The 19021-nt window shown below is 55.7% G+C and overlaps 5 protein-coding genes across 5 annotated transcripts; 3 read left to right on the top strand and 2 right to left on the bottom strand.

Annotated features, from left to right (window-relative positions):
- Positions 1-279: 279 nt before the first annotated feature.
- Positions 280-1041, bottom strand: B0T26DRAFT_700332 (uncharacterized protein). The gene has a single exon (XM_060441536.1). The coding sequence runs from the start codon at positions 813-815 to the stop codon at positions 327-329; it is 489 nt and encodes a 162-aa protein (XP_060297729.1). The 5' UTR covers positions 816-1041; the 3' UTR covers positions 280-326.
- A 1012-nt stretch (positions 1042-2053) lies between these two features.
- On the bottom strand, positions 2054-3976 carry B0T26DRAFT_643766 (putative cytochrome P450 monooxygenase; the record flags this gene model as incomplete). The annotated part of the gene is made up of 4 exons (XM_060437567.1): positions 2054-2487; positions 2562-3155; positions 3213-3287; positions 3469-3976. The coding sequence occupies 4 exons, from the start codon at positions 3974-3976 to the stop codon at positions 2054-2056; spliced, it is 1611 nt and encodes a 536-aa protein (XP_060297730.1).
- A 1457-nt stretch (positions 3977-5433) lies between these two features.
- On the top strand, positions 5434-6766 carry B0T26DRAFT_643508 (glycoside hydrolase superfamily; the record flags this gene model as incomplete). The annotated part of the gene is made up of 3 exons (XM_060437539.1): positions 5434-5670; positions 5729-6010; positions 6071-6766. 3 exons carry the CDS (start codon positions 5434-5436, stop codon positions 6764-6766), a joined length of 1215 nt encoding a protein of 404 aa, XP_060297731.1.
- A 5690-nt stretch (positions 6767-12456) lies between these two features.
- On the top strand, positions 12457-12861 carry B0T26DRAFT_643361 (heterokaryon incompatibility protein-domain-containing protein; the record flags this gene model as incomplete). The annotated part of the gene is made up of 1 exon (XM_060437528.1): positions 12457-12861. A coding segment is annotated over one exon (405 nt), but the record flags the coding sequence as incomplete, so codon positions are not given.
- Positions 12862-15127: 2266 nt separating this feature from the next.
- On the top strand, positions 15128-15725 carry B0T26DRAFT_193174 (uncharacterized protein). The gene has a single exon (XM_060433697.1). The coding sequence runs from the start codon at positions 15255-15257 to the stop codon at positions 15627-15629; it is 375 nt and encodes a 124-aa protein (XP_060297733.1). The 5' UTR covers positions 15128-15254; the 3' UTR covers positions 15630-15725.
- The last annotated feature ends 3296 nt before the right edge of the window (positions 15726-19021 follow it).

Genomic DNA, 19021 nt, shown 5'->3' on the forward strand with positions numbered 1-19021 from the left:
GCAGCAGGGCCCGAGGGCACGGCCATGTACGCCACGCCGGCCTTTTTGCGGCCGCCCGACATCCAGGTCGGCACGGGCTGGGGCTGCTGGTCAGAGGGACCGGCGCTAGTCACAACGGCCTCGCCGCAGTGCGGGCACTGCGCGGGCACGGGGGCGGAGCGATGGTGGCCGCCCGCGACGGCGATGCTCAGGTCGATGAGCTGGTGGATCTCGCGGTACAGCGAGCGCAGGGCGAAGAAGGTGTGGATGCCGCTAGGGGGGGGGGGGGGGGAGGTGGTTGTGAATTAGGAAGTGCCGTGGGGGGGGAGAGAGCAGCGGACTTGGACTCACAAGTTGACCATCAGGGGAATCGTGCCGTAAGCGGCGAGCATGGCCATGTCCCCATGTTGTGTTTTGGGCCAGTAGCTCCTCCACTGGTTGCGGTTGATGCTGACGTCGACCCAGGTAAAGACCAAGGCGGTCAGGATTGACAGGGCGAGGATGAGGTCGGCAAGGAAGACAAAGAAAGACAGTGCAGGGGCGCTCTTGGCGACGAGCACCAGGCCACCGTCCTCCTCGTCGCTGGCGTCCTCGGCGTCAATGCCGCGGTGGTGGGCGTGGTGGTTGAAGGCCTTTGCGGCCGCAGCCCGGTCCTTCCTCATGCGCCAGAGGAGGAAGCAGGACAAGGCGGCCGAGAAGGCCATGGGCAGGATGCCGATGGCCGGTGCGATGCCCTCCGAGGCGATGCCGTGGGCGAGGCAGAGGGGGAAGGCGGGAAGGAAGGTGACGATGCAGAGCATGCGCAATCGGCGCAACTGGCGGTCGGGGTCTGCCATGGTGGGCGAGTTTTTGTTTGGTCTGTTGGTTCTTTCGACAAGTAGTCGGCGCCTTGCTGACGGATGACAAGTGAATCGGATGGAGTGCGGAGGAGAGTCTTGGTGATGGGGTTTGGATGGAGGACAAGAGCAGCCAAGGACGTCTAGGGCAAACTCACTTATATCAATGTGGACAAAGACAGATAGACATGCATGGACACTTTGAATGGTGGACACTCTGAATGGTGGACACTCTGAATGGTGGACACTCTGAATGGTGGACACTCTGAATGTGGGTGATGGAATGACGGTTTGGAATGACGGTTGGATGTTTGGAACTGGGTGCTCATGCTGGGCCCCTGAGGGGTTGGCAGGCTGACGCGTCTGTTGCGTGGTACACGTATTGGAGCGCAACCTCAAACCAACCACGCAGTGCCGCTTTTCTAAACCCACAACGCCTTGCACCTCTGCCTCCCATCCAGACTCGATTGGGCGTCGGTCGGCCAATTGAGCCGCACGACTTCCCCCCTCCCCCCCCAGGTGGCTGTGGGTTTCAAAGGTTCGAGAGGGGTTAGCTGGCGCATGAATAAACAGAAGACGGTTGCCTACGGGCCAGTTACACAACAGGAACCGAACTGGAAAACTGAGATGTCGAAAAAGGCGCTGCCTAAAACAAGCTGCGTACCCTCCCGGTGGACACAGCAACGCGTTCGGCCGATTGTCTCGTATCTGACATCAGACGGCTTGTGGATCGATCGCTGAGAAACAAACATCAGATGACAAACAAGTTTGTTTTTCGGACATAAGGACTGAGAGTGAAGCCAAGATTTACTTCACCTCCCCCACCACCACCACCACCACCACCACCTTGATGCTCTGACAAATGATCCTCAATTACGCCACCACCACATCTGTCGTCGAGTCAGACATCACGCCTCGCGGGACTTTGACTGCGCATGGAACTTGTGTCAAACTTGTGTCAATCCCCTCGAGCGGGGCAGTGTGCGGACAGAATGAAGTTATGAACTGTTGCCTGATGACTAACTCCCAACATCCTTCGAATTAGCCCTGGTGTTTGAACGTCTGAAAGACACCTGACAACATAGTACCGCCTATTCCTTACATCGTTGCCCACTGGTCAGAGTCATCACCATGCCAAGAGTCATTACCACGCCAACCAAACCAAGTGAAGATGACCTGGATCCACCACGGATTCTTCGTAACCGCCACCTTGCGCTACCCCCTGAGTCCCTGACCATCTACAGGGCATCAACATCGACCTCGGGCTCGCGCGGGCGGTACTGCATGCTGGCGAACGGGTCGGCAGCGAGGTTGAAGCCCATGGCGCGGGCCACGGGCGGCGGCGCGCCGGCGGGCAGGCGCCAGTCGAACTTGAGCAGCAGGTGGGCGAGGGCGATCTTGGCCTCGTTGACGGCGAAGAAGCGGCCGGGGCACGCGTGGCGCCCGTGCCCGAACGCCAGGTGGTCCGGCCCCGTGCTGACCGACTGCGCCGCGTGCTCGCCGCCGCTGCCGCTGCGCATGCGCAGGAACCGCTGCCCGTCCCACGTGTCTGCGTTGGCGTGCACCGCCTCGTCCCACATGCCGTGGCTCGACACGGCTACCACGCTGCCCTTGTGGATCGCCGTCCCGTCGGAGAGCGTCACGTCTGAGAGAGCGACTCGGCGCATCGCCACTGTGTTGTGGTGATGGTTAGCAAATTGGGTGAGCTAAAAAAAAAGGGGGGCTCACGGAAAGGTGAGTACGCACCAATGCCAATGGGCTTCAGGCGCTGGGTCTCCTTGATGACGCTGTCTAGTAGGCGCATGTTGTACAGCGACGTCTTGCGCCAGCCGCCGTCACGAAGCGCGGCGGCAATCTCCTCGCGCAGTGGCTCGACCACGTCTGGGTGCGCGGCCAAGTCCAGCAGCACCTGGCACACGAGGTCAGTCGTAGTGTGGATGGCGGCCATGGAGATGGACAGCTGGGCGATGGCCGCATCATAGTCCCTGCCGCCGGCCGTCCGCTCGAACCACTCGAGCGCGTCGTCGAACATGGCCGCCGACTCGGCATTCTCCCGCTTGGCCCGCCGCCGCTGCTCTAGCACGGGCTCGATGGCGCGGCGCGCTGCTGCGACTAGCGCCCGCGCCCGCCGGCACGACGGCAGGAACCAGTGCACGACGAGACGTGTAGGCGAAGGCCACAGCCGCAGCTCCGCCGCGGCTGCCATCGCCGCCAGCGTGTAGTTGCGCGTCACGTCTAGCCACGCCTCGTCGCGGCACAGCTCCTCGCCCAGGAACACGCGCGACGAGATGCGCGCCACGACTCGCAGCATGGTCTCGCGCAGGTTGATTGTTTGCCATTCTGTTTCGTGTCAGCCTGTCGAGTTGTGTCCGGGTAGGGTATCGAGGGGTGAATTACCTTTGCCATCCCCGGTGGGCAGCAGTTCAGCGAGGGTCAGCCCCGTTTCCTCGGACAGCGGCGCCGTGACCTTGTCTGGTTTGCCGGGATTCACTTGTCAGCTGTCTCCGTATTCACTCCTGTGAGCAGCAACAGCAGCAGCAGCAGCAGCAGCAGCAGCAGCAACAGCAGCAGCAGCATCAACAGCAGCAGCAGCATCAACAGCAGCAACAGCAGCAACAGCAGCAGCAGCAGCAGCAGTAGCAGCAAGACCTACTTAGGTACTTTGTGAGATCCTTCAGGATGACGGCCTGGACAATGTGCGAGTCGCGGCTGCCCTCGCGGAAGCCCTCGAAGCCGGGCAGGTGGGCGTGGAAGGCTTTGTAGGTCCAGCGCGAGAAGCTCAGGCGATCATCGTTGCGGATCTCGTTGGCCAGGCTCGGTGGCAGCAGCGTCACGTCGCCAAAGTCGCTCGTCATGCGCGCTGGTCGGTCTGGGTGCGCCGCGAACCACGCTGCCACTAGCTGCCGCGCGCCCGCCACGAACTGCTTCTTGGGCCCCGCGTCGGTGAACTCGAGCGGCCCCCGCGGGTTGAGGTGCGGGATGCCGTCGTCCGCCCACCCCAGCCTGCTGCTGTGGCTGAGCGAGTACACAGCAAAGGCGAGTAGGATCGCTGTGATGAGGTAGGGTAGTGCTTTGGCCGACGGGTCGGGCATCGACTTGAAGGCCAAGTCGGCCCAGGGCACCGAACTCGGGACGCTGAAGCTTCCTGCACTTGTTGCCATGGTGGCCTGTTTTGGATTTGTTGTTGTGTTGGGTTTGTTGTTGTGTTGGGTTTGTTGTTGTGTTGGGTTTGTTATTGTGTTGGGTTTTGTAGCTCTGCGCAGCGGAGCATCACATTCACGGCCAAGGTCAGAAATCAGACAATGTGAGGAGTACCAACCCTCGTCGATGGTTGTGGGAGATGATGCGGCTTTTATAAGGAAGACGCTGGACGGACACGATCGGCCGCCCATCTCAATCTCGAACGCTGGGCAGACTAGCCACCCTGATCAGCATCTCCATCGACATGACACGCGACTGACTCGGGCTCTCGGGGCCTTGGGGCTTCCGGCTCCAGTCGACACGGCACAGTAACAGTAGCTGCTGTCAAGTGAGAGGAGCCTCTGGTTACAGAACTAGGAACCAAGAACCCTCTAGGGAGCTCCCGCCGAGTGGGTGCAGCGGCCCGCAAGATCAGAGCCACGGTTGGGGTGCATGCGTCACCAGATGCCGCCCGTTTCTTGATCTCAACGGCGGCCAAGAGTCCCGCAGGGTTACAGCCGGAGCATGCCTGACCTTTACTCCACCTCTCCGCCACCACAATTCCCCGGTATTGGCGGCTTCGAGCTTTAGCGCGTGGATATATCCACGGGAGGGATAGCTTCCGCGGCGCGTGGATAGTGTGCACAAGCGTGCACAACCACGGCACAAGCGTGCACAACTCTGGCATAATAATGCATAAGGCGCACAACCCACCAGTGCAATTCAGGGGACTCAACAACACCAGTCGCGGCAAGAAGCAACTCAAAACAGAGTCTTTATTGGTCTTGAATATGTTGCAGTCGGCCCTAAATCCCATTCCCAAAGACATTCCATCTTCCTGCAGCTGTCAGCATCCCAGCACTGAAACCATTTGGTCTATATTCAATCAACTAGCTCGACCTGAGCCCCTCCCCGACTGCGACTTTGAAGTTGGCGGGCATGAAGTCGGCGGGCATGAAGTCGGCGGGCATGAAGTTAGCGGGCATGGATTAACAGGGCCAACACGCTCCCAGGAGCGGAGGAACAGGAAGAGTGGGCTGTCTTCTCCCTTTAATGCTGATTTTTCAGCACTGCAGCCTAGCCCATGGCGCGTGCAAGCCCTGCGGCATCGACCAAGCGTGCGGCGCTGGCACCCACCAAGGATTCGCAACCCAACAACCGACATGGCGCGGGAGCTGGGACCCTGGCGCGCTAGAACGGCCGGCTCTGGACGGTTGGATCGGACGACGATAAAATGTACACCGGTGTCCGCGACATGTTCAGGCCATCTTTGGCGTGTTGTCCTCTCTTTTGGTTTTCCCCCCTTTCTGGTTATTTTTGACAGTTGCCGGGAAGTGCACGTTTGGACTCTCGCTTCTGATTCGAAATCACAACATACCTACCCACCCTCCTGACTTCAAGAGAGCCTCGAAAACACAGTCCGACTGTCTTTGTCGCAATGAGGCAGTTTTGCTCTTTTCTGCTCCCCCTTGCCTGCTATGGCGTCACGGGAGCCGCAGCTCAAGCAGCCGCCGCTGGCACCAAACCCCCCGGCTTCGCCCCCGGAGCCAAGTGGCAGATCGACATCATGAACACGCTGGACGTCACGAAGCCGCTCGTCCCCGCCGACGCCGTGGTGTGGGACCTCGACCTATTCCACCTGCAGAGACACCCGGAGATCGTCGACTTTCTCCGCGTAAGCCTGCCCAGACTCTCTCACGTCCGCAGCCCCCACGCTAATCTTCTGATATTAGAAACAAATCCCCGACGTCAGCGTCATCTGCTACTTCAACGCGGGGCTCGCGCAGCCCAGCGACTGCGACTGGGAGACGACGTGGCAGAGCGCGGCGTTCCGCGGCCTGCTGGGCAACAGCTACGACGCGCCGTTCGGCGAGGAGAAGTGGATCAACATCAAGAACCAGACGGCCGTCGACCTGATCAAGCGCCGCGTGACGTTGGCGGCCGACTTGGGCTGCGACGGCGTCGACCCGGACAACATTGACGGCTTCACCGGGGACGAGGGCGGCGGCAGCGGCGTGCGTCTTTCCTTCTTTCCCATCGCCCCCTCACAGGTACTAACGAACCTAATTATTCAGACGGGCTGGTCCACCACCTCGGCCGACTACACCCGTTTTGTAACCGAGCTCGCGACCCTCGCGCACAGTCTGGCTACCAAACGCGGCTTCCCGCTGATGATCGGGCAGAAGAACGCGGCTAAGCTCGTCTCTATCCTGGCGCCGCTGCTCGACTTCGCCGTGCTCGAGGACTGCAAGGACCTGCGGCAGGAGGCCGGCGGCGCGTTCTGCGCCGACTTCCAGCCCTACGTCGCCGCCGGCAAGCCCATCTTCTCCATCGAGTACCCGACGAGCCTGCGCGACAGCGCTGGCGCGTCGCAGTGCAAAGCCGCTGGCGCGGACGCGGCGCAGTTTGAGAAATCTTGCGCGGTCGACGCGGCGGCCGGTGGGAGTTTGGGGAATTTCGGGTTTAGCGAGGTGTTGAAGCTGCGCGATAGTGCGAGTGACAAGTCTGGGGAGCTTAATGGGTGTACGCAGTATTGTGGAAAGCAGGGAGCGGGCGTCGTGGTGACGGCAACGAATGGGGAGATTGATGGGGATGCGTGTCCGGCGGTGACTGGGACGACGGGTGGTGGTGGCGTGGGGGTTGTCGCGCCAGTTGTTGCGGCGCCTGTGCCCACCAAGTCGGCTGTGGCTAGCGCGGGAGATGAGGACGAGGGTGACCGCGGGTTTGGGAGAAGGGGAAGGAAGAAGAGGGGGGGAGTGAAGAGGAGATAGATCAAGAGCGGAGGAGTGAAGAGGAGATAGATCAAGAGCGGAGGAGTGAAGAGGAGATAGATCAAGAGCGGAGGAGTGAAGAGGAGATAGATCAAGAGCGGAGGAGTGAAGTGGAGATAGATCAAGAGCGGAGGGATGACGAGCAAAGGCAGAAAACCGTTCCACAGCAGCAGAGTCCAGTGTCGTAATTACTTCTAACAAGCTCAACAGAGCTAACAAATGCAGAATTTGCGATAGATTTCTAAGCATACTAAGCAGGCTCGGTTTCTGACCTTAATATATTACGGGCCCAACGGGTACAGCCCCTCCTCCATCGGGTTGTTCGATGCCGGAGAAGCCCAAGGGTGGGCATCTTGAGTCTGCCAAGATCTGACAGGAGCATACCACCTCACCTCAACCTACCCACATATTTGGCAGGCACGATTCGGAGGCTTTAGGGTAGCTTCAACTCGAGGTCGACGGCCAAATTTGCTCTAGCGGATCCCGTTTGACACCTGATTACTTCGTGCCTTAGATTCCGGTCTTGCACGTCGGTAGATAAGCCGAGGACCTTGGTCATAAGGTATCCCGTCTCTTTTGAGGTCGCTTTCCGCCTGGGCATGGCAGGACTGGGCATGGCAGGACTGGGCCCGTACTCCATGGGGAGCCAATTGCATCGCTGTAATCATCCGAATGCGGCGTGGTGTTCTGTCGCAGCAGTGTCAGCGTGGCAATCTCGCTCTCTATTTTGAGGCGCGGGTCGACCGCCATGACCACGGTCTAGCAGTATGGCATGGGCCACGAGGGATGGGTGGCGTCTGGACCTTGTGATACGCGCCGTCGGTCAAGATCTCGATATTGAAGTTCTCGGGAGATAGCGCGCCTACGACATAGTATGATAGGAGGGCCATGTGCGATGGCGGGTCGTGAATGATACCTAGTTCAGCAGCTTGGAGTGGCGAGAAAAAAGGGGTGAACTAGTGGCATTTTTATGGCAGAGGGTTCAGGGCTATCAGGATCTTGCTATGCTACGGTCACGTCGTGTTTCCAAGTATACCAATGAATAAAGAAATACGAGTTGACAACCGGCCCGTACGTTAACTCCGCGGCCCGCGGCGCAAACACCAGGTCATAACAACAGGTCGTGACAGCAAGTCGTAACAGCAAGTCGTAACGGCCAGTTGCAATACCCGGTAGTAACAGCTGGTGGTAACAACAACATAATGCGCCTCCCGAATGTTGCCCTCAGTATTTACCATAGGCAGGCATAGCCCTGAGCTGCCGCCGCTTTACCCTGAGCTGTGGTGATTCTAGTGTGTGTGTGTATTGCGCAGCCCCGTGCCTTGTTTCTGGCCACCCCGGCTAAAGTTGCCATTTACCAAAATTGACAAAAAAACCTTCAGGGTATTTTCCGTGAACCTACATCTGGGCACACACCATTGGATCCCGATTTTACTGTGGAGACTGTTCGTTGAAGGCCCACTGCCTAACAAGTACGATGAGTCTCAAAGGCTCTGGCATCGGTATAGTAGATATTTATATGAAAAATAGAGAGGTATTACAATTGTTTATAGAGCCATATCGTATTTTAAGAGCTGTTGAAACACCTAGTTTAATAGACAGATAGAACTCCGACGAAGATCCATGGCGGCGTATGATAGTTGAATCTCCTGTATCGTCATCATGGTATGGGCACACGAAATAGATCATCAGTCTATGGCTTGGGAGCCCACACATCGAAAGGAAGGGGGACAGTCCGGACTAGCGGAGTCGCAGCCGAGACTCAGAATACCCTAGTAGGGGCCCAAGACGAGGGCGATACACTTGAGCTGCCTCTCTCAGCCTGCGCTGGTTGCTAATCGCCCGAAATTATGCCGCCAGATATGCACACGAATACGACAGTGAGTCATCACTATAGAGATAATTAAGAGGAGCAGGATCTCAGCTAAGAACTAGGTATTTAGGTCACTAGACGCGCAGAGGCAGGGAGTGGGCCGTGGGGTCGGCGAAAAGAAGAGCGGAGTAGGCTAGGAAAGGAAGGTCTAGGCTTTGCCTTGCCCAAGCAATTGATCATCTGGTTCGCAAAGTACTGTTCTGGCCAATGTCGCCACCGCTAATTTGGCAATCGATTTAGTCCTCAGCTCAGAGACAGCATGTTCTGGAAGTATGACTGCTGCGAAGCAGGCAGCAGAGCTCCGGCGAAGCCGAGAGTGGCGGAGTGAACGAGAATAAGGGCAAGTCGGAGAAGGAGAGTAAAGGTATGGCTGGACAAGGCTGACTAGCGTCTGTAAAACGTGGCAGCAGATAGCTTAAAGCTATTGCTGGACATTCGCCTTACAGTAGCTGGCTGATGCGTCATGACTCATGGAGTCCGAACTAAAGACCGCCGACAAGTTTCTATAAAGTGAAGGCGTTTGAGGGGTGGGGGGGTCTCCACTTATTAGGGCCTGGTCGGCTCGCCGTTGCGGTGTCGTTGCGGTTGGGAAAAGATACGAGCCATGTGCATAATTAAAGTGGAGACACAGCCAATGTACCCCGAAACCCCCTGTAACTAGGCTTTTCCTAATTAATCATAGTCCCGTGTGACTTCCGCCCTGTCTTCCCGCAATTTTTTGACCAAAATACAGCCACGACAGCAACCCACCTATCGTCAAGATGCCCAGAAGACCCCGCATCAGGGCAACCGCAGTAGAGTCTCCTGCTCCTGAGGCCTCTATTGTTGTTCAAGCCGATGACCTACCCTCTGACGACGGCCTGCAAGCCTCCGATGACGGCCCTACTTCCGAGCCGACACCTGACGCGCCTTCGTCGACCCCGCGTACGAGGCGGAGGAAAATCATCTACACAACCGAAATGCAGGCGAAGATTATCGAGTTATTCCGAGACGAGGCTATCGCTGGAGCGTTCCGTATCAACAAGTTGACCGAGACGCGGCCGGCATTCCAGAGGATCTCTGTTACAATGGAGGAATCCTTTCCAGACTTCCACTGGTCAGCAGAGAAGATCAGGGACAAGTACGATAACGAGAAGAAGCGATTCCGAACGATCAAGACCTTCCTTAACAAGTCAGGTGCGAAATATAACGAAGAAGAGAGGATGGTGGAAGGCTCTGTGGAAGTCTGGAATAACTTCCTTTTGCAATATAAGGATGCTGGATGGCTTCGGACTGCTCGGTTTACTCTGTCAGACTATGAGACGATATACGCCAACCAGTCTGGTCATGGCCGTAACATTATCCGCGCGAGTAATGCCTTTGGCCCCTCTACTACGACGCCTGACGACGAGGGCGAGGGCGAGGGCGATACCGAGGATGCCATGGTCCTGAGTACGAGCTCAGCTACTGATGCTAACTCTCGCCAACCCTCTGTGGCGCCGTCGTACCGGAGGGTTCGGAAAGCCAATACAAATCCAGAGGTATTAGCACTGGCCCAGAGCCTCGATAAGCAAGCTGAGGCCTCTATGAAGCAAGCAGAAGCTATGGTTAAGCAGGCTGAGGCCATGCTTCGCCTGAAAGGGCAGGATGAGATCCGGCTTGCGATCAAGGACTTTATACACAACTTCTCTATCCAGTTAAGCCCCGCAGAGCGTGTAACGTGTATCATGCAGCTAAAAGAGCACTCAAATGCTGTTGTATGGAACACTGTAGACCGGGATATTAAAGAGGCTCTGACCGAGTCATGGAAGACTAGCTAGAAATCCCGCTCCCTCCATAGAACCTCTGCAATAGCATCCCGGATATCCTTACTATACCGACTCCTAATTATCTGCTCAGCATACCGACAAGCCTCTTGTGTAGCCTCAATTACTAGCTCCTCATCGCTGGTGTCAAGAAGGAAGTTATGGATACCAGTGACTGCGTACACGATCTGGACCTGGTTTCGTATCGAGTACTCTGGCGTAGTAGCTCGGATAATCTTCCACTTCCTCTTTAGAATACCGAATACCTTCTCAACGATAACCCGAAGGCGTGCGTGCCGGATGTTATATAGTTCTTTTGCTGTGGTCGGCGGGTTTTTGGCATTCCTCCAATCCTCGAGGTGATATCTGACACCATTATAAGGTGTAAGAATCCTTACATGCCCACCAAATGCAGCGTCTGCAAGGTAGAACCGGCCCGAGGGGACCGCAAAGTCATTCGCAGTAGCGATGCTAAGAAGCGTAGAATCGTGTGTTGAGCCCTCAGCACCAGCGAGTACGTACGAGAACGCACCATCAAATCGGACTACGGCGAAGACGTTCTGTGCGATAAAGCCTTTCCGGGTTCGCCACTGGTGTTGCTGAGGCTCTGGAATGAAGGCGTGGATATATGTACCATCAATGGCCCCGATACAACCGTAGAATGCATCGTCGATAGACGGGTCGAGCCAGTCATCGTCTTTTGGCTTGACGAATGCGCAGTGGAGCTATACGAGCTTGTCCAGTAGATCCGTCATAACAGAGCTCACAGTAGACTGGCTGACTCGGAACCGGTGGGCAGCATTACGCTGGCTCTCGTCGTGGGCGAATATCCATAGCACGATCATAAGCTTTAGCTCGGCTGTCAGGTATCTGGACCCCTTAAGCCCGGTATGCTCTTGTAGCCATGTAACCAATCGATGGAAAGCGGCCTTTGGCATACGAAAAAGATCAACGAATTGGGTATCTGAGCCACTGAGAATCGACTCAGCAAGATGGCAGGCCCCCGAGGGCCCCTCTGGGTGGATAATATCGCAGTCGCGTGGCCCTAGTAGTCGACGGCGATCAACATACTGTAGGGCTACATCCACTACAGCTTTCGTGATGACGGCGTTGAGCAGAGGGTTATTAATGGAAGCCATTGGCAGCAGTACGTAGGATCTCGACGGTACGGCAACCCTTCTCGAAGAAGGGTTGCCGTACTATTGGGAAAAAGCCAACCATACTAGATTTGGCTGTGCACTATACCATATGAAGGGCGTTGACCAGGGTGTCACGAAGAGCCCCGCGAAGATACATTGCATAAATCGAGACGGATCGTTCCGGGCGCTCGGCCTCAAATTTGGTCGATAAATGTGGGAAATTACCACTTGATTGGGGTTAGTGGCCTTGCAAGGCCCCCTGCGATTTTTTTTGTGCAGGTTTTCCCAACCGCAACGACACCGCAACGGCGAGCTGATCAGGCCCTAAGCATGTCAGGCGGGGATGGCTCAGCGATCTCCGCACGACCGACTGCGACGCGCCAAGCAAACTTTGACCGGGCGTGTTCGCGGTCTTAAGTATAAGGTAATTCTTTAATTATATAACTATTAACGGAACTCACGCTTGTATTGATGATGCGATGTCTTTGGTTGCGGTTGCTCAGCGCGATTGATGTGCGATGAAGAGTGGAAGAACGGGGGCAACGAGCCTCCATTGCAGGCATCTTATATTGTGGTCATAGCCGGCAACGTTTTCTGCTGGCCGTGTGCGTCACTGCGGCTTCGAATGTTGAGGTTTGCGATGCCGATAAGGCGCCACGCTCTCGTGGAGTTAGCGGCCGAGAGCACTAAACTTTCAGCGCCTCCAATTCTGCCGGATATGAAACGCCAAAGGCGGTGAGCCATTCCTTTGGTAGGGTCTGTGCAAGTAGGTACATTATGTGCCCTTGCATAACTCGTCCCTTACTCTGAGCTGGCCTCACTCGCTCTCCCCGCCGCCGCCGCTGCCGTACTGCTATTCGCCCGCTGGGGCTCCAATTGGTTTTCGCGAGCGAGATGGCTGCCGAATCCGTGCGACCGGATCAGCTCTGGTACCAGTACCGGCCTCTAGGAGACCGATCGATCCGACTCCTGGAGCTGCTCCCCGGCAGCGCGCAGGATGGGATGCGCTGCCGACTGCGCAGCGCGGGCCTCGATGACATGCGGGTCGACCACCCATACGAGGCCCTGTCGTACGTCTGGGGGGACACGGGCGACCAGGTGACAATCGCGTGCGATGACGCCTGCGTCGTCTCCATCTCTCGCAGCCTCCTCGAGGCGCTGCATGCGCTTCGCGACCCCATTAGCCCGCGGATCATCTGGGCCGACGCCATCTGTATCAACCAGCGCGACGACGCCGAGAGAAGCCGCCAGGTCCGCCTCATAGACGCCATCTATAGGAACGCCAGACGCGTGGTCGTCTGGCTTGGTGCCGATACCGAGGGCGTTGCCGACTCGTGCTTTGGCCTCATCTGGGCCGCAGGCACCTATCTGGGCCGGCTCTGGAGGGATTACGATGACATGGACGCCATCCCCGTCATCAACCTCCCGGACCCCATTTCCCGCCCTATTGTGTGGGAGCCGGCCTCTCGCCTCCTCGGCCTGCCCTGGTTCAGCAGGGTGTGGGTCGTCCAGGAGGTCGCCGTCGCTAGGGAGTGCGTTCTGACATGGGGCGACTGCCAGATGCCGATAGTCCATCTCGTCGAGCTGGTGATATGGATGCAGTACCGGACAGATCTCAGGGAGGCCTGTGGCCTCAACATCGGGGCGTACGCCACCGTCGCCGCTTTCGGCTACGGCCTCTACGGGAGCGAAGGGACTTGGAGGGCGAGCCCATTCCTCCAGACGTTCCAGGACAGGTATATCGCCAACCGGGAGTGGTCGATGGTACACGTGCTGCGCGCAGGAAGGTCGCTGCGGGCTACGCTGGACGTCGATCACCTCTACGCCTTCTTAGGCAACCCCCTAGCGGACGGTGTCGGCCTGGATGGTGACGACGACGACGACGGCGGCGGCGGCGGCGGCGGTGGCCCCAGAGTGTCTATGATCGAACCGGATTACGCGAAGCCGGTGGAGCAAGTCTTCTTGGAGGCGGCCTGCACAATGCTGAGAAACCCTAGAGATGCGCCCCACGTCTTGCCGTTTGTGGTCCATTTGTCCGGCGCGGATGTCGAGGGTAGGGACTGCCCTAGCTGGGTGCCGAGATGGGATAACGGCGTGGCGGAGCACCTAGGGAGCTCCCCCAGCTACTGGTATCGAGCGGGGGGCGTGGGGATAAGCTTTCGGGCCCATATCCGAGAAGAGAAGCTTGTCTTACGGGGGCTACTCTTTGATCGGCTATCCTGGACCTCGGAGGTTATCCAGCTGACCAATCTCTCCCTCGACCCTCGGGCGTGGGACGAAGGCGCCTGGCGCGCTTCTCCGGGCGAAACCTACCTTGACTATCTGTGGGACACAACGCAGCGGAACCTTGTCACGCAATCGTCGATAGCGGCCGATCTTGAGCAGGGCAAGCTAGAAGATGCCTTTTTCCTAGCTCTTGCGAGGGGTTTTTGTGAGGAAGCTAGTCCTCCAACAGGGTCGCGGCTAGCCAAATACCGGGGCCAGTACCATGCGTTCCGCCGCGCCTTGCGACAGCTTCAGGGGGGCCACCACCCTCTGCCGCGGGATGTCTTGGAGCAGGCGTATCGGTTTTCTCATGAAATCAGTTTCAGACACGACGAGAGACTGGCAGCAACACGCGCAGGCTCCTTGGCTCTGGTGCCGCGATTCTCCCGGCCTGGCGATGTGTGCTGCGTCTTGCCGGGATCCTCTATGCCGCTGATACTGCGCCCGGTAGCAGGTGGGGACGCTTTTAACTTGGTCGGGGCGGCTTACATTCACGGGGTTATGAGGGGGGAGCTCCTTGGAGAGTCCAAGGAGGATCCGGACAAGTGGGGGGAGATAGTACTTGCTTAAGGTGGAGGGCGAGCACTTGGCACAAACTGCCAGTTCTATTCAACATCTCCAAGGAAAGATAGTTAACGTTGGAGTAGGAAAGAAGCGAGGGGGTAAAGATCCATTCGTAGGATTAAAATTTGTAGTTGTATTAGCAAAGTTGGGATTTACCGCAGTCGAGTTGTTCAGTGTGGTGCAGAAGATTGGAGGGCTCTCTGATTGTTCCACAGGTGTTGAAGATACTAAAGATAAAGAATTATCTAAACCTGGCGAAGAATTTGTACGACTTAGAGTTATAATGCCAGAACTAGTGAGATTTCCCACTTGAAATTGAATTGTTGCAGAAGTTGGCGGAGGTAATTACTCGTTCATTCCGGACGCAGGCATGATTGTTAATTCTCCATCTTGGCTTTTCAGTTTACTTTTCCATGATGCTAAGTAGACTGTCAGAAACACTGCACACTGGATCTTGTGGAATTGATGGGGTTGCAATTGCTTGATTCTATTGCCCTCTTTCTAGGCTCTCTGGCTCTGCCAGAGAGCATTTCTTATAGCCATGGCCAGGTGGCGAGGTTATTGCGCGTCTGTGGCTAATAGTGACAAATTCATGATTCTAGCACCTTCTAGAATCTCCCTTCTTTCTGATAGTGACAAATCCATGATTCCAGCACCTTCTAGAACCCCCCCTTTTTTCTGACATAGACTATTAATAGGGTACCGTTTTTATTCACGCGATGGCCAATCTTCAATCTACTTTTGCCAACAATGCGGTACTACGGCTGACATATCCGTGGTACCTGAAACTCGAAGAGACGACAGGAGAGTCTGTTAGCCAAAAGGAACCCGTTAAATTAGAAGGGAGCGAACCAGGTACACACATGCAGCTGACTATTACTCTCAATACTCTACAGTATGGCCAGTCACGGGATATTTATCTACGTTTTGACAGTGCGCTGAAAGAAGCCGTCGATTATGGGTTCGACGCAGAGGTTGCGCCCGTCGTAACCGCCGAGCTCGAGTACCAACGGTTCACCCCAGTCATCGAAACAATTTGCGTACTCAAATCGCTACTGGAGCCCACAACAAGCATGAGTGCTACTGAGATCGCCTATCATGTTTCCCGGTCTGTAATCATGCTTTCTGGCCTCGCTCTCCCCTATCTGCAGCAACGGAGAGCACAAACCGGTGACAATGGATGTACCGGGGTTTTTCGATGCGCGTCTTCGGGAGCTCATCGCCAGTCTTCTGGCTAGCAAGCCCGAGTTCGCCACTAGTGCTGCTTGTCTCTTCTCGAGGATCTCTGCGGCGTAGACCCGCGGGGACAGATTTCCTTGGCGCTCAGCCGGGCAGACTTTTACTATCGTTGGGGGAGACACTATCTAGCGAGCCTAGCCGGGGCACATGCGCGCCAAATCTGCAACAGTTTCAAGGACTCCGGCCCGCTCATGTACGGTATGCACAGCCCGCTGTTCATCCGGTACCGCGACCGTTTAGACGCGGCATTTAACTCGCTGCCCGCTCCCAAGCCGAGCAACTCATCTAGCGACTCCGGCTCCGGCGTCAATATCAGTATGAGCCGCTTCAACCGGGCCGACGGGCCGTGCTTCGCGGGCTGCACCCCAGTCTTACTTGCAATGGTACTATTATCTTCATTAACTACGGCTACTACCGGTTTCCGAAATAAAACTTAGCAGGTAGAGAGGAACCTAGCGGGATCGTGTATTCCTATTAGCAAACTACGCCGAGGAATGTAAGTACAGACGCCTAAGGGGCCGCGGCGAGTGTCAGTAGTCCTGTAGACACCCGTGGTCCAAGCTGAGATGTATCTACTTAGAATAAGCGGCGATAGCAGCAGTAGTAGTAGCGAACTCTTGGTCACGCCGTGACATCCAATCTTGCTACCCTACTAAGGCGTATGCAGTGGCTGGACATTCCCTGCTAACGTCGTACGCCTGCGGCCGGTCCGGTATATAGGCTTCATATATTTGGTCCTATTGCAACGGGATGCGGACCTAGACGGGTACGCCATTTTGGTCGGTAGTGTATAGGGCGTCACGCTCGGCTACGGCCTAGTCGAGCCGCTGGATAAAAGAGTGGTACCGAGCGATATTAGGGTGTATGGCTTTTTTGGAAGCTACGACGCCGTCATTGAGAGCCTGGCTAAGCTGCATCGCGACCGCAGCGGGCTGGTGTACGGCGGCGGCGTGCTTCGGGACCCGCGGACGGGGTTGGTGGACGGGTTTAGGCGGGCGTCAGTAACCTAGCTAAGGAAGGTAATGGGGGGGATGGCTAAGGTGTGTATGAATTAGGTTGGGCGTATATAATGTAATAACTTGTCAAGTTAATTAGAAATCGGGAGTTATAGATGATATTTAGTTTATTAATTATAGCACTGATTATGTATGGTGTGAGCTGCCTATGTTACATGCTACTTAAAACTAGTGAGGACCTTTCCCGTATATCGCTACTAGGTAGATTAGGTGAATTCATGATATTTAATGTCAAGTTCAGAGATACCAACTATACATTATATTGAGAAGTCTCTAGACAAGAATGATTATAAATGTCCCTTATTATTCGGATAAAATGACATGAATGTTATTTTCTATCCTCTTTTCTCCCTATATACGTATTAGCCATGCTAACAATCCCTTCCAAAACTCCCAATAGCCCGTTCCCATCTTCTTTCATTAAACGGAGTTCCTCTTCCAGTGAGCGCACTTTCTCTCTCAAAAGGACCACCTCCTGCTGAGATTCTTTGGCCGCCTCTCTCCAATAGTTGATTGCACGGCACACTGCCTCTTCAGTGTCTGGAGACAGCTGGCTTCCCGTCTGCTCTTTGCTCGCTCTGTTGTCTCTCGTCCAATCTCTATCTCTTGACGGCCGTGCTGGCCAACGACCATCTGGCCCTTGATTTCCGTTTCAGTCAGCTAGGAGTCTTCAAACTAAGAACTAAACATACCCGAATTGACACGCTGCACTGCCTCTTCGGTGTCTACAGACAGTTTTCTGCTTGCAGTCTGCTCTTTGCTTGCTCTGTCGTCTCTCCCCCGGTCGTCTCTCTGCTGGTCGTCTCTCTGCTGGTCGTCTCTCTGCCGGTCGTCTCTCCGCCGGTCGTCTCTCCGCCGGTCGCTATCTCTCGCCGGCCGAGTTGGCAAAGGACCACCGAGTTCTTGATTTTTCGTCCTAGTTAGCGAAGTTCTTCAAAACGAAGATATAAAACATACCAAAACGGGCATATTTCTTCTCATCCACTGTCCGTTAATTCTTCTACCGTGATGAGTGTTGACCCGGTACTGGAGACGAGTGACACAGATGAAGAAGGACGAATTTCTGAGAAAAATTGCCGGACCTGAACGACATTTTATCGACTTCCTGACTCGGTACAACCGCCGAGGCAACCATGAGGCTCTGCTCCTCTCTCTGCCTACTCAGGGAGTTTGAGGCTCTGCTCCTGAACCGCACCAAGGAGTTTGAGGCTCTGTTCTTCTGTGACAGGGATGATGACGCCCGGTTTGCGTGCGTCGATGTAGTGATGTGTGCTAATAGGTCTTCTGGACAAGGCTGGGACTTCTGTTTGGATAACCTGAAATGAAATGCGGCTCTGCGGAGGTAAAGTAAAATCGACTCAGAAAGAGCCCATGTCCCAATGCAGAAGCGTGAGGGTGATGAAGGCACCAATCGAGTCTAGTTCGCCTAATCTGGCTAATAGAAGGCTAGGTATACAGTGCTGCCACGGCCAGGTGGACGCCGTGGCTCGCGAGAATATGTCTTCTGGCGCGGCGTGTGCTACAAGTACGGCGCGATGTGGGGTTATGTTCGCCGACAAGATGTGAAAATCACCACATCTGAAGGCGCTACGCTGCAAAAGTATGTCCGCTCCGACGAGGAAGCAGACGGAGATACCTCGTTTAATCGTTACAGCCACTACGGATGCATAGTCTATTGGTTCGGCGAGACTGTGCCCCCGGGCGATTTTGATGGGCTCGAGAGGATACGTGTCAATTGTCGTATGCTACTCGAGGACGCAATTCAGGGGCTCGAGAGACATGTTTCCGTATGGCCGGGTACGTGATCAAGGGGGTCAAGGGCAGATTTAGGACCCAAACATAGAAGCCGAAGCTCCTACTTATTATGGCCATACTATAGAGGTCATTCTTACGGGACGAAGTACTTGCTCAGCCCTTGTACAAAAACCCGCCAACGAGACCCCACTCCGCGCCAGATAGCGAGGCCACAAGATTTCCAGTCTGTCGATTTTTCTCGGCCAGGGCATCGCCCGTCACATGCGTCCCTACAAGCTATTCGAATTTCTGATAAACCTCGAAGGCAACCAGCTTCGCCGCATGTAAGCGCTCAAGAGTAAGGTGCTGTCTTCCTTTTGTACAGCAGAGACGACGCCCCTCTAAGCCGGGAGGAGTTTCGAGATGGTACCGTCGTATTTGCAAGTAATTCTCTAGAGGAGTATCCAAGGGTGAGCACCACTGGGGATAGATTTCTTAGCAGCGAGATTGTCAGCGACATCGAGCAGTCTTACAGTTACTATATCCGATCAGTTCTCGACTCGCCGAATGCGTCCAAAGCATATAACTAGATGAGATTCAATCCCTTATTCTAGGCCTCGCGCGTTATCCTCAAGACCTGA

This window comes from Lasiosphaeria miniovina (genome assembly GCF_030549165.1).
Source record: "Lasiosphaeria miniovina strain SMH2392-1A chromosome Unknown B0T26scaffold_3, whole genome shotgun sequence".
NCBI lineage: Eukaryota > Fungi > Ascomycota > Sordariomycetes > Sordariales > Lasiosphaeriaceae > Lasiosphaeria > Lasiosphaeria miniovina.